Raw genomic sequence first — 13,640 nt, forward strand, 5'->3', positions numbered from 1 at the left:
GAGGTGAGAATATGTGAGGGGCAAACAACATGGAGATGCCAAGGTCAGTGGAGAATGTGGGGCAGGAGGTGCCAGAGCTGACAACCCTCTGCCGGCAGTGTTGAAGGCCATGGTGGAACAGGTGATCCCCCCGCAACCCATGGGGTCCATGGGGCTGCAGAGATCCACCCACAGCCCATGGGGAGGTGCTCACACCAGAGGAGCAGGTGGATGCCTGAAAGAAGCTGTGATCTGTGGGAATCGATGACAGGTCTGTCTAGGTCTGTCTCAGCTCACAAACACCAACCATGTTGCAAACAGCCTCGTACCCACGAGAGACAGAAGAAAGAAGAGCAAAACAACAAACAGTAAAGAACAACTTGGTATGCACACCTGCAAGAGGGAGTCTGTTGTTCACAAAAGATGTGTGCTAGGAATAGCTGACCAATAGTGTTGTGTAATAGCAGGTTTGGGAGCCAATGGCCATATGGCACGAATGTAGCCAATGGCCATACAGCACGACTGTCAGAAGATAGTATAAAAAAGACTTTGTAGCAATAAAGCTCACTCTATCTTCTACCTTCCTTCCTGGCCTGGAGCCATGTTTTTTTGCATTGTGTGTCCATTTCTACTGCAACAGTGATCCAGGTATGGATCCCAGTGGAGTCCCAGAGGAGGCAAAGGCCTTGCTCCAGAGATGGAAGCAGCCTGGCCTCAGCTTGGAGGTCTGCACCCCGTGGACGAGGTATTCATGTTGCAGCAGATTTAGTTGGGCTGCTGCTAGTGAGATTTGGACCCATGCCAAAGAAGTTTGTAGAGGACTGTCTCCCATGGGAGGGACCCCGTGGCTAAGTAGATGACTCCTCCCCTTGAGCAGTGGAAGAAATTTCAGTGATGGACTGACCAAAGAACAAACCCCTTACCCTGCCTCCCCCCCCACCCCCCCCATATGCTGTTGGGTTGGAAGGAGGGAGGGGGCCAAGCAGGGAAATGGTGTCTTAAGAGGGAGGGAGAGTGAGTGAAGAAACGGTGTCTTAAGAGCTTATTTCTACTTCTCATTTATCCTCTGACTCTGTTTACATTAATAAACCACTTTGCGACTTTAAGTTTTCAGCTTGTTTTGCACTTCCTTAGTGCGTCCTCCCACCAGTTCCTTAACTCATGAGTGTGTGTGTGTTAGTTTTTTCCTCTCTTCTGCACAGCTGTGGCAGGGGAGAGAAGAGAGAGCAGATGTCGTAGGTGCCTGGCATTTGACCAGGGTCAAACCTTGACAACATGGTACTCTGTCAAAGGATGATAGAGTTCTCTATTAAAAATCCATTTAAACATTGCATTAGTATTCAGGCCATCCTCAGAAAAAGATTCAGCAGAAAGAGCACCCTGAGGTAGAAATGAAACTGATTAGAAGTGCAAAAAATTTCTGTTTAACAGAGGAGAAAAAATAAGAGTATTTTTGACTAGTGGTGGAATATGTAAAGGGAGACAGAAGGGAATCAGAAATTAAAAACACAGTCCAGCTAAGAGTAGTGTCATGGGGAAGCCTTTCATTAATTTCAGCAGATGTTGGAGTATGCCCTCTGTCAGTTAATCCTGTTTTCTCTTTCACGGTGGAGGAAAAGAGAAGATACTGAATGATACACAAAGAAATTATTTGTGCCATTGGAAGTACAGCGAATCTGTTGTACTCCCTACCTCCGGACATTGATACAAGGAAGCCACAGGAAAAGAAGGGTGATGTTTATACTTCTGTATATAAGAGCACATATAGGCACTGCTCCTGACTGAGAGACAGAAAAAGGTGGGGCACAGAGATGGCAAATACTCAGAAGATGAGACTACCCCTCCATGTCATTACAGGACAACATGGGGCAGAGCTGAACAGACAACATCTGGCTGTCCCTCTTTCCAGAATCAGGGGTTTGCCCAGCACAGCAGTTGCCACTGCTGCAAAGAACATCTAGGTCCTTTTGCAGGTGCTCAAATGTTGGTTGGTTTAATACACACTGGAAAACACATGTTGAGCCAATAAGCAGCTTGAGTGCAACAAGAGACATCCTTAGCATGTGCATAAGATATCCTGTTAATTGCTTTGAAGTGATTTCTCTACAGTTAGTCTAGAGGTAAAGAGGTTTAAATGCTTGTCCTAAGTATGTGCCTTTTCCTCTATTAAGTTTCCTCTAGTGCTTTATGTGTAATAATTACTGTTTCTAAACTCCTAATTAAGCTTCTGGAGACAGAGATGCCTGATTATAGTGAGTTTCAAAAATCTAGTGCACTTGGAGCAGGATTTTCTCCTTGAACAGTGCCTGAAGATTAGCACTTGAGAGCTTGTATACTTAACAGGATGCTACCAATCTTGCACGCTATTGAAAACCACCTTTCAAAATATTTCTAATAAATTATTTGACTATCATGTGGTGCTGTTATGGAGTTTTATAAGGAGTCTTCTTGTGGCTAGAACCTTAGCTCCAATCTCTTAATATTCTTTGCTACGAATTAGTCTTCCTTCAAAACCTCCTTCTGAGAAAACTAAATGGTTTTTGGTCCCAGAAAAAACTCAGCCCAGCAGAACCAGATGACACTGCCCTGACATTGTTCTCCGTCATTTCAGCTTTCTACAACAGCGTTCCATGATGATGGGAGCAGTGGAGAAGGGAAGAGTAGGAGACAAGCACATCTTCCAGCAGATTTCTTCATTTTCAAAGCAAATAGTGGAGCTGGAGTGGCAGGCAGGCCCATGGCTACACTTTCTCTTCCGGGTGTCCTTCTTACCTGGACAGGGGGTAAGAGCAGCCTGTGACAACCTCTAACATGCTCTTACCACTGCTTACCCGTGGGAGTTGGTTAGAGGTTGATAACCCAATGCCAGAGGATACATTTAGTCATTCCCACCTCTCCACTTCCCCTTCCTCTCCTAAAAGGTAAGTCCACAGGAGGAAAAAGGTAAAACCTCAGACTGAAAGCTTCTCATAGATTGTTTTCATGATTCGCCCCAGTTGAGCTCAGAGACACTTCAGAGACCAAGTCAGTGAAGTGGGTATTTGCTTTATTCGGTGCACCAGATGTGTGGGGAATTGTTTCCACCAAACACACACACCAGTACCACCAAATGCATAGTGTTATAGGTAAAATTCATGAATATTCATTACATTCCCCAGGATAGGAGTGGTTATACAAATTACTTCTCATAAGTCATTATTATTACTAGTGATTTCTTGTGCTCAATGGCAAAAGGATTCCTTTTGCTCCCTTTTATCTTGATAAGATTAAAGGCCAGAACTGACGGGCGCCGTGCTGGTGGAAGGGGCAAAAGCTCGAAGAACAAGAATGGTTGAAGTGCAAATAGATTTGGGTTTTCTATTTGACTACTCCTTTCTCATTCAACATTAATATGAAGATGTATTTCCCTTTTTCAGCTGGACCTTTCAGTCTTCTGTCCAAGGGACAGTACTTGGAAAGTAATAATTAGGGTTGTGGAGCATTTAGAAAGGTTCAATCAACTTGGCCCTTGTGGAAAGAAAAAAATACCAACTACAGAAGGTCCATAAAATTGTTAAGTGCAAATTAGTGTGGAATTCAAGCACACTGGGTTTCAACTCTGGGGCAACTTTACACAAAATCTTTGGGAAATACTGAATTGTGACTTGCCATGACATGCACAGGGGAGGTGACTGCAAGGGAAGGAATCAACAACAAAACTGGAAGAACATAAAATAAATACCAACAAAAGGCTTGTCTAGAGACAGGCTGGCATGGTAATCAAAGATTATTAAAATCAAAAGCCTGGACATGTCAGAATTTCTGTCAGTTGTCTCCCAATCTTAGTCTCCTTTACCTGCTAATTTTTTTCCCTTTACTACCAATACCATCTATTGACAAAAATATATTATTTTTTCAAGCATTTTTCAGACACACCCTGTGGCCTGTGACTGCAGGAAGACACAGGCAGGAGATGCAAATCGTTTGAAATTAAGTTACCCACCTGGTCCAAGTTTTAATCTCAGCAGCTACATATAACTGAAATGGCCTTTTATACATTTCATTTGGGCTGTTGTATAAAGATAGATAAGAGATACATACTGCAGGGTAGTTAAAAACATGTAAAATTGTTTTTCTTTGTTGACAGGCATACATTCTGGCATGCGTGAAAAAAAAACCCACTCAGTGTGTTGATAAACAAAACCACCAGCTTTCAAGTGATTTGGTGTCATTGTTTGGGGTTTTGTTGTTGTCATTGTAATATAGCTAAATCCTGAAAAAATAAGTTAATTCTATGTTTCTGTGTCAGCCTTTCCCTCTGAGCTGCCAACAGCAGGAAACTTTCTATAAGCAGAAACACTTGTGGATCTTTCTCATTTTTTGTGTATGTATTTCAGCCTTCCAAAGCACATTCTTCTACCTGCAGCTCTCCATGCAAAGTCAGAGCTATCTCTTCTGTTTTCTGAGACTGCAAGGCAAATATTTTGGCCTCTGGGCCCCATCTGTGGCAATTCTCACACGGGGTGAGTGACAGCAGCATTTAAATAGTTATTAAAAAATCACTCTTAAAGAACACATAACAGCATTTTTCTGGCTTAGTCACGAAAAAATATTCATTGCTAGGCAGCACGGACAAGCGCGTTTGGGGATTGGAAAGACGCCGTGGCTCCACGGCAGCCAAACACTCCCAGGGCGCGCTAGCAGCCCCTTCATCAGCACGCACCCAGCCCCGCGCCGCCGGTCACCGGCGTTTACAAGCAGACCGTGACTCTGATCTCAGTTTATAAACGATCACAGTTTCAAACCCACTTGACAGACAATCTCGACTTCAACCACGGTAGGACCCCCTCGAACACTGCACTGATCAAGGCGATGCGAACAACCCCAGTACTGTCTTTCACACACCCCCCTGCTCGCCCCTCGTGTGCCGAACCAGACGAAAGATGCGGAAGGCGGGGAAAGGAGAGGAGCCCGCCTATGCCACTCAGGGAGCTGTCGGGTGCGGTCACTCGGGTGCGGCCGCCGGGGGGCAGCGGGCCAGGCCCGGTTCCTGCCCGCCTCCGCCATGAGGCGGGTAGTGGCTCCGCCCTGCAGTCGGCATGGAGGGAGTCGGGCGGCGCGGCCGGACTGAGGGGCTCGTCGCCCGGGGGTTGCTGCTTCACCCTTTCCTCCTCCTCCTGGCAGGTCAGCGAGGCCGGCGTGCGGCGGGGGACGGGCGCGAAGCCGCGGGCAGCGCGGGTGTGAGCGGGGCTGGAGGTTTAGGGCAGATGTGGGAGCTTTTCGTTGTCGGCGATTGAATTGGCAGCCGGAGTTGGAAGGGGATCCCAGGGGTGTCCCAGCAGAGCCTTCCCGGGCAGGTTGTGGTTTGCGTGAGCCCCTCTGGCTGCAGGGAGAGTAAACCTCGATGACTTAGGGAAAAGAGACAAAACTTCACAACGTATATAATTTTAAGTTGTAAAGCCGATATGTTTATTACAGCGCCGGGCACGTGGGAGGTAGCCCTCCAAAGGCAAGCGTGCCGTCAGTCCCCTACAGTTCCGTATATATCTGGTTACATTGTTACACATTCATGGAATTTCTCAATCCGCTTGTGTGTATGTATAACCTATCCTAGCTTCGCATTATAATGAGTTCAAGAGTAATATCTGTATCCTCGCCCCTGCGTAGTTCCGTTTGGTGGCGGGGCTCCGGGGTCTTTTCTGAAAAAGGACAGGAAATCTTTCTGTTTACGCATGCGTTCTGAGTCTCTGTTCAAAGGCCAAAACAACATATTTGATTTTTTGCCAGCGTGGAGGTTCCATGAGTATCATAGTCCTTGTTTGGCAAACACAGTGAACGTTAAGTAAACAATACTCTGTTTATTATCGGTCTGTCTATCAAGTAGTCTCTACAAGTTATTTTTTAACTTCTGATTCCCTTGTATCACCGAGAAGACAGGACTGAGAGGGGATCTCATTAACGTGTATCAATATCTAAAGGGGCTGTGCCAAAATGATGGACCAGACCCTGCTCAGTGGTATTGAGCAATGGGACGAGGGACAACGGGCATAAATTGATGCACAGGAAGTTACACCTGATCAGGAGGAAGAACTTTACTATGAGGGTGATCACACACTGGAACAGATAGCACAGAATGGCTGTGGAGTCTCCCTCAGTGGAGATATTCAGGAACCACCTGGATACAATCCCATGCCATGTGCTCTGGGATGACTCAGCTTGAGCAGCGAGGTTGGACCAGATGACCCGCTGTGTGACCTGACCCATGCTATGATTCTGTGCTTCTCTGAGCGCACCCGTGTGGGAGAGACCTGTGATGTGCAGGGTGAGGGTACTTTGGTCCTGCCAGGGCAGAGCCAGGAAGTGTGCTGGCCTGGCACAGCTGGAGCCACAAGTGCTCATGCAAAAAAAGAGGTGACTTTGCAAAAGCCTGGAGCTGCTGGCATGGTGTTGTGCCAAAGCCTTGGCATGGGGTATCCCCTGAAGTCAGCCCTGCCAAAGCCTTGGTATGGAGTGTCCTGTGCAGCAGTCACCCTGCATTGCAGCTCCCTATAGCAGTGCCTGTACTGCCCATTGGCTGCCCCTCTCCTTCTGGAGATGAGTGTCCCACTGGCTGCTTGAATTTACTTGTTGGTGGGGCTGGTTGGCAGAAGGATGGGTTGGTTGTTCTGTTTTCTCATGCTTTTTTTAATCTAGGGACCATCTCATAGGCTTAGGGTGCAGCTGCCCAGGCTGACCTGTGTGCTCCATTGCACAGCCCTCTCCAGCCCTTGCTTGGTGCTTGTTTTCAAGCAGGGACCAAGAGTGAGCAGGTTCAGAGAGCTAACCTGCTAAAATCCCGTGAGCAGTCAGGCTGTGAGATGGGCCAGCTGCATGAATTGGTGAGCAAAGGAGTCTCAGTGCAAGGTGGGAACTTTCACCCTCTTGGGGCAGGAATGGGAGCATGGCAGAAGCTGAGATGAGGTAGGGTTGCCTGGATCCCAACACACCAACCAGAAGAGCCAGCACAGATGAAAGACAGTAATGGCAGTGGGAGACTGAGAACCTCTCAGGTGAGTTGCAGCCTGGGAAATAGGAGCTACAGTACATTGGGAATGCAGAAGCATAATTTGCCATCTCTGATTTCAAGTCTCTGCCACTGCAGTATGTGACCAAATAGGTCACCAAGTGTGATGGTGTACGGGACACGGAGTCTGAATTCATCCAGGCTGCAGCTGAGGCCTTGGTAGTGGGAAAGGTGATCCCCAAGAATGTTTTTACAGTGCAGTGGCAGTACAGTGTTATCTTCTTGGGGGAACGTGACTTAGGGCTTTGAAAACGGGCGCGAAGAAAAAAGAGCTCTCTTACTGTTGTTTCAGTTTGCTTTGTTCCTCAGTCCAGCAGAGCATTGTGGCTGGGAATGTTTGTGGCCTCAGTGGGGCAGAGAGGGCGCTGCTGGCCCCTGTGCTGGGCGCTGCTGTGCCACACTGGCCATGGCCCTGGGGCTGGAGCACAGTGAGGGAGATGCTGCCAGCTGGCAGGGGGCAAGGGAGACCCAGGCAGCTCTGATTTGCATCCCAGGCTGGGGCTGGACAGGGACTGGGTGTGGTAGCCTATTCCCTGACAGCTTCCTTCTCCTTTCCTGCCACCCTCCAGATCAGCAAGACAGGCAGCCCAGACTCAGGTTTCCTTCTGGACTCCGTGTGGAAATAGAAAAAGTTGGTCTGTAGTGTCTTGACATTTCAAAATGCTCTTTTTCATTTTAAAGGATTAAGTATAAGATGGAACTGATATGGCCGGCTACAAAATATCCATATGGAAAGCACCTAAATCTGAAATGCAGAAGGAGTGGGAATGGGCTGTCATTAGGATTACATATTCGGGTCACCCTTCAAGTGAAGTTGTATGATTGTTTGAAACTGTTAGACTGCATTTCTTTAAAGCTGTGCTGTACAAGATTTTGATGATGCTGCCGTTTGACCTCATGGCTGTTATTTTTATTCAGCAGAAGATTCTCTGGCTCAGTGTGATAATGACTGTGATGGGACTACTCCTTACTGCTGTTCATACTATGCCTACATTGGGAATGTCCTTTCATGAGAATATTTGCACCTTAAAAAAAAAAGTGTGCTGTGTTCATGATCTCAGTGTAAATTTGCTGTGGCAAGCTATGTTTTGGCAATAAACTGGGGCAGGGTTTGGTTTTCTTGGTTTTAGTTTGGCTTGTTTTTTTTCCTTGCTCGTAACCATCTTCGTTATTCCTTTGAGGTCTCGCATTACATATATTTTCAAAGCATACCAGAAGGCTTGCTAAAATTGTGAGTTCTGTCCTTAGTTTGTATACAATAATATAATTTGTGGAAGTAAGCTTCAGAGATAGTGGAAACTTTGTTTCAAGCTCTTGAGCTGAAAAGATCTGTGAGTAGAAACCTTGCGGGTTTTGCTGAAATGGTTTCTCACAGAATCGATAGTGATTGAGCAGTGATTCAAAATACTTGGATTTGAAATTCATATTGTTTTGAGTGCCTTTTTTCCGTTTTCCTTTTTATTTATTTGTTAGTTTTTTAAAAATGGTGTTTTGACTGTTGGTGGAATTTATTGAACAGATTCTAGGTGAGGGTAATCTGACCCTTTAACGCTGTTGTACGAACAGCATGTGTCACAGTGCTTTTGAAAAACACAGCAGATGAAATGAAGCGGTTATGAATATATTCAGTCTAGAGAAAAATACAGGAGTAAACTGTTGATTAAAAACATTGGCTCCAGTACAGCTGTTTGTCACTGCATTGGTGAGGAAGAAGAGAAGCTTGCCTGCTAGTGGATCTGACTCTGGCCTTGACAAATCACAAGTCCTACATTCATGTGCAAGGGCAAACTTAAACGAAACATAAAATGTGGTTCTTCGGGATAGGGCATCTTATTTTCTGCTTCGTCAATTCCACTAGTAATTTCCTTAACCTTTAGCATGCAATCTGTGACTTCTGGTTTATATTCTTGACTAAAACCAGAGAAGATAAAAATGAGGTTGCATATGGACTGCCTGGTACTTGGGGAGGAGAAAGTAAAGGTGGTAGTTACTTTTTTCTAGAAAGGCTCCTCTGATGCAGGTTTTGTTTCAGCCATGGTACCTAGGGAATATTCCAGTGTTCCTATCAGCATATTTTATCAGCACTTTGAAGGAGTAGGCAGAGTAATGGTATTTTAATACAGAATTGATCCACAGTTTTAAAAGCAGATGTGATGCTTCCTGGGCTAAAATAAATAAAATTATGGTAGAACACCAGAATCCTATATTCATCTGGAAATGACAAAGCATGTACTTAAGATTGATTACTGTTGGAGAATGACAAGTGATATTTTTTTCCTGCTTACGCAGTGAATGTTTGCTTTGATGTTTTTTTTTTTCTGTTTTTTCATTCCAAGATTGTTTTTCCATTTCCAATCATCAAAGCATATGATCATTTTGAAGACCTTGTTCCAGACCACATGTGGTTAGGAATGATGGGCACATGAGCATAGGACATCACATTATAAGAAGGAGGCTTCCCATAGACCAAGTGGATTTCATTTCCCACTTCCACATGAACATCGTTAGCATTTGTCTAGCCTAATGTCAGGGCTGTGCTTTATGAAGCCTTGACCAGGGACTTCTTTAGAGTGACTGCTGAAATGTTCAAACGGTGCCTTCAGCACCAGGTTGACACCTAGTCTTTGGTATGTTTATTTAACAAATGTAAACAGCTATTGAATTAGAGTTGAGTGTGAGTGGCACTTACACATTTGGAAGGATTTGTGTATATCTGGGTGGATTTGAATACTGGAGGAGGCTCTTACAAGTGCTGTTTGCCACAACACGTCTTGAAGGAGACATTTGATCCTTCTAATTCTTTATGGTTAAATACTCCAATTCTTAGACTTGAAGATCAGTCAGCAGTTGTTGTACTCCTTTGACCTGACATTTTGCATAATTAAGTCACAGATTTTTTTTTCCTAAAAGCAGGTCAGGGCATGTCTTCTTTAAATGTGGAAACTGAAAACTTCTGCCATTAATGAGGTGACCATCTGTCCTGGTAAACTGTTCTGTAGTTCATTTACGGACATTGCTGGGAATTTTTGCTGGGAAATGAAGGTTGAAATTCCTACTGTCAGTCTAAATTTATCTGTGAGTTTGAAATGTGGCCTTAAATAGTCATCATGACAGCTCTCAACCATATTGCTGAGCTGGGTGAACTCTGTCAGCTTCACATGTAAGATTTGCTTTGTTTTGTTTTGCCCAGCTCAGGGATCAATTCTTTGGCCTTGTTTTGAACTCCCTCTCATATATTCACTTTGTTCTTTAAATGGGGTTGGCAGGGCTGAGCACAGGGTTTGACAAGCCTTGCTAGGACAATTTTTTCCTGTACCTCTTTTTGAATGCCTATTTTGAAGTGGCCAACTGTGATGATCATAGAAGACATAAATGAACTCAGCAATTTGTTCTAGCTCTAAATCTGTTAAGTCACAGCCTTCAAAGCATGTTTGCTGCTTTAAGCCTGCAAATTGTTCTTTGCTCTGGCTACTACCTTGGATTTAGTTGCATTGCAAAAGATTTTATTATGGCTTTTGCTATGCTCCTTAAGAATAGCCTTCCCTTTTCACTATGAGGCATTATATTGGTCTTTTTAAAATTCAATTATGTGGAAGAAGTTTCATGTTGCCTCACTCCTAAATGACAAAGGTATAAAATTGCATTAGCATTTGGAAATGGTCACAAGTAACCTTTCTGCTTGTGTCTGTGTATTGACATCTGTGTATTGAAATCTTTAAAATAACCGAATTTAATCCAAGACACTCTGTGTCCTGATAATTCTGTGTCATATTCTTTTAATATCCTTTATGCCTTTCAACATCATAATTTTTGATCGTATTTGCTGCACCAAGCAATGCACATGCTCTGCCTGGTTGCTTCCAGAGGTGCCTTTTTACTGAAACACCATATAGTCCTCACTGTTGTCTCTGCTTCTTTAGAGGTTGCTTGTGGTTCCTCATTTGCTTACCATTAATTTCCATGCTTTCTCTTTTCTTTATAAATCTGCATGTCTTTCTAATGTTTCTGCTCTTTATCTTCTTTGGGATGGTTTTGTTTTTTTTCAAGCACAACTCTTTCTCACAGTTTTAGAAAATGTTTTTGGCAGGTAATAGATTCCTTTTAAACAATTCTGTTTCGTTTCACTCCTCTCTCTCTGCTATTTTTTTTTTTTGGGCCCATATGCCAGCAATTGTACAGAGTATAAACACCAGGCAATGATGTATATACTGATTTTGAAACAAAGTCAATGTGACTGGATTGTGATCATTAATATTTAGGTTGTACCTTTTCAGTGATTAATTAACTCTTTTCACTCAGTAAAACAAGTTTCAACATTGAGATATCACATGCAGGGTTTTAGAATTTTCTGTTTCAAGAAATCATTATCTTTTCAGGACATCAGGGGGTTTTTTAAGTGAGAAGATATTTTCAGCAAACATCCTCCGGGCTGTGTGCATCTGTGATTAGGCTGTTTTTCTTTCTACACGTGAAGAAAAGATACGGATTTATCAGCTCACTCTAGTTACTGCGATTTCAGGGCCTGTATGAGATGTTCCAGTAACTCCATCTCTAGTTGTACTACAGGTGTAATCTGCAGGCATTCAAGGTCTGTGATTGATTCACCTGTAATCTCATGAGCATCTCTAATGTAAAATAACACATTCCTCCTCTCCCCCTTCATTATACTCTTTCAGAGCAAGGCTATAGTTAATATACTATATTGATATAAATAATAATATAGTATAATTAATATTAATTACAGTTTCAGCTATATTTTCCTTCCTACTAGTTTTGAATAGCTACAACCTCTCAGAATTTCCTGATACATAAGCATTTCCTTCTGTTGCTGTGGCCTCGGTGCAGTTGAGCACCCCCAGCTCATCACACTACAGCCGAGCACCACGAGACAAGTCTTGGGAGTAAAGTGCTTCTTAGGTCAGGGCAACTAGAAAGTATGCTCCCAGAAGACATTGAGCGTAAGGAGATTAATATGTACCAGCACATCAGTCTATTGGCCTAGCTCCTCTCTCCTCCCATGTTATTAATATGGTATAGTTCTAGAAAATTCGCCTTTGTTTGTCCCTGCCGGGTTCTGTCATTGGAAAATATGTCGTTCTGTACCCTACCCCCTGTTCTCACATTTGTTTAAGTAAATGTCAATCCCGAACTCTGTAAACCCCATTGGTTCCTCTGCGGTTTCCCTCCTTCCCTTAAACGCTGCGACACAACGCAGTCCGGGGCTTTCGAGTTGCTGATCCTGCCCCGTGCTGTCCGTCCTCCATCGCCACTTACCGTTTAATAAACCTCCCGGACAGCCGATTAAACTGCCTGCGTCTCTTGCCTCCGCTCCCGATCTCTGGGTCGCTCTGCTCTCCCAAGAGCTCTGCCTTTTCCTGGCCACCGTGCCTCCCCCCGAGAGCCAGCTGCCCTGCCGGGGCTCCGAAAAGGCGGCCAGCGCCATCTCGAACTGAGTTAGTGGGTTGCGTACCCCATCATCGTCCTGTTTGTTTGTTTGGCATCTAGGGCTTAGTAGTTGTCTCTTCTAAACATTTTTTTTTTCTTGGGCAAATTACAGATTTATATTTGGACTTGTGCAACATAACAAAGCTGTGTCTGTGAGATGAAGGAAAAGGCATGGCGACGTTTGTGTGCTCAGGCTGTTTCTAGTGCCCACCTTTCAACTCCCAGAAAGACAAGCTTGGAGACCCTTCCCAGCCTTCAGCATCATCCCAGCCCTTAGAGTCAAAAAATTCAGGCTGTCCTTCTTCTCAGAAGCTAGCTCTTATTCTTCTGACTGACCTTTTATTAGTTTCCTGTGCTTCTGCAGTTTGGTACCAGGCTGGGGACTGGGGTGACTGCAGCATGTTTCCTCGGTGACAGATGCTCCAGGTTTGCCCACAACAGTATCTGCCAACCTAACCAGCCAGCATTTTCCTTTCTTTCTCTCAGAGATGTTGGAGACATCTGGCTGTTACTTTCGATCTCAAACCCTGGAGCTCCTCCAAGGCAGGTGTCGGAACAAAAGGGGTTTCTTCTGCAGGACCCAATTTTAAATGTGTTTTTCTGACAGTGCTTTTTGTATCTGCTTTCAAGGGGCTTCAAATTGTCTGGCCCTCATGCTTATCCCAGAGCTGTGGGGTAATTTCCAGCTAAGTCTTTTCCACCACATTGTGCCTTGTGTTTATCTTGGCACACAGGTAGCTTTTGAGCCACAAGTAGCTCTTTAGGCAGAGATGTCAAAGGTTGCACGCTGTCAAGGGTGGTTCTGGATGCTGCCTTTGCTTTTCCGCAGTACTTTGTAGCCAGCAGCTCTGAGCTGGTGTGAAATAATTCCAGATTTCAGATAAATAATGGCAAAGAGGACAAATAGTCCACCTGTTCTTTCAAACAAATACTGCTGGGCCAGCTGAATGTTCCATGGCAATGAAAAGACATTTACACATGGATTTGCCCCACCAAATTTAAGGAAATCCACTAATAAAATATTCAGCCCTGTTGATTGGTCTGTATTTCCCTGGGTAAGTCTTTAAAGGGAGTGAACTGGAATATTGGCTTAAGCAGAAGAAGGCTAGCATGCTACATTACATTGCAAAGTTTCTTCATAAACTTTGTCTTCAGAAATGTCTTACTCTAGGGC

At 44.4% G+C, this 13,640-nt stretch overlaps 1 protein-coding gene across 1 annotated transcript in view; it reads left to right on the forward strand.

Moving 5' to 3' along the window:
- The first annotated feature begins 4,830 nt into the window (after positions 1-4,830).
- The window catches only part of LOC146445450 (uncharacterized), a 105,879-nt gene continuing 97,069 nt past the window's right edge, over positions 4,831-13,640 (forward strand). The window contains exon 1 of the mRNA XM_085050012.1: positions 4,831-5,142. Coding sequence (XP_084906138.1) covers positions 4,831-5,142 — 312 coding nt within the window. The remainder of the gene's footprint in view (positions 5,143-13,640) is intronic.

This window comes from Lichenostomus cassidix, chromosome 1 (assembly GCF_008360975.1).
Source record: "Lichenostomus cassidix isolate B80296 chromosome 1, HeHo_3.0, whole genome shotgun sequence".
Lineage (NCBI taxonomy): Eukaryota > Metazoa > Chordata > Aves > Passeriformes > Meliphagidae > Lichenostomus > Lichenostomus cassidix.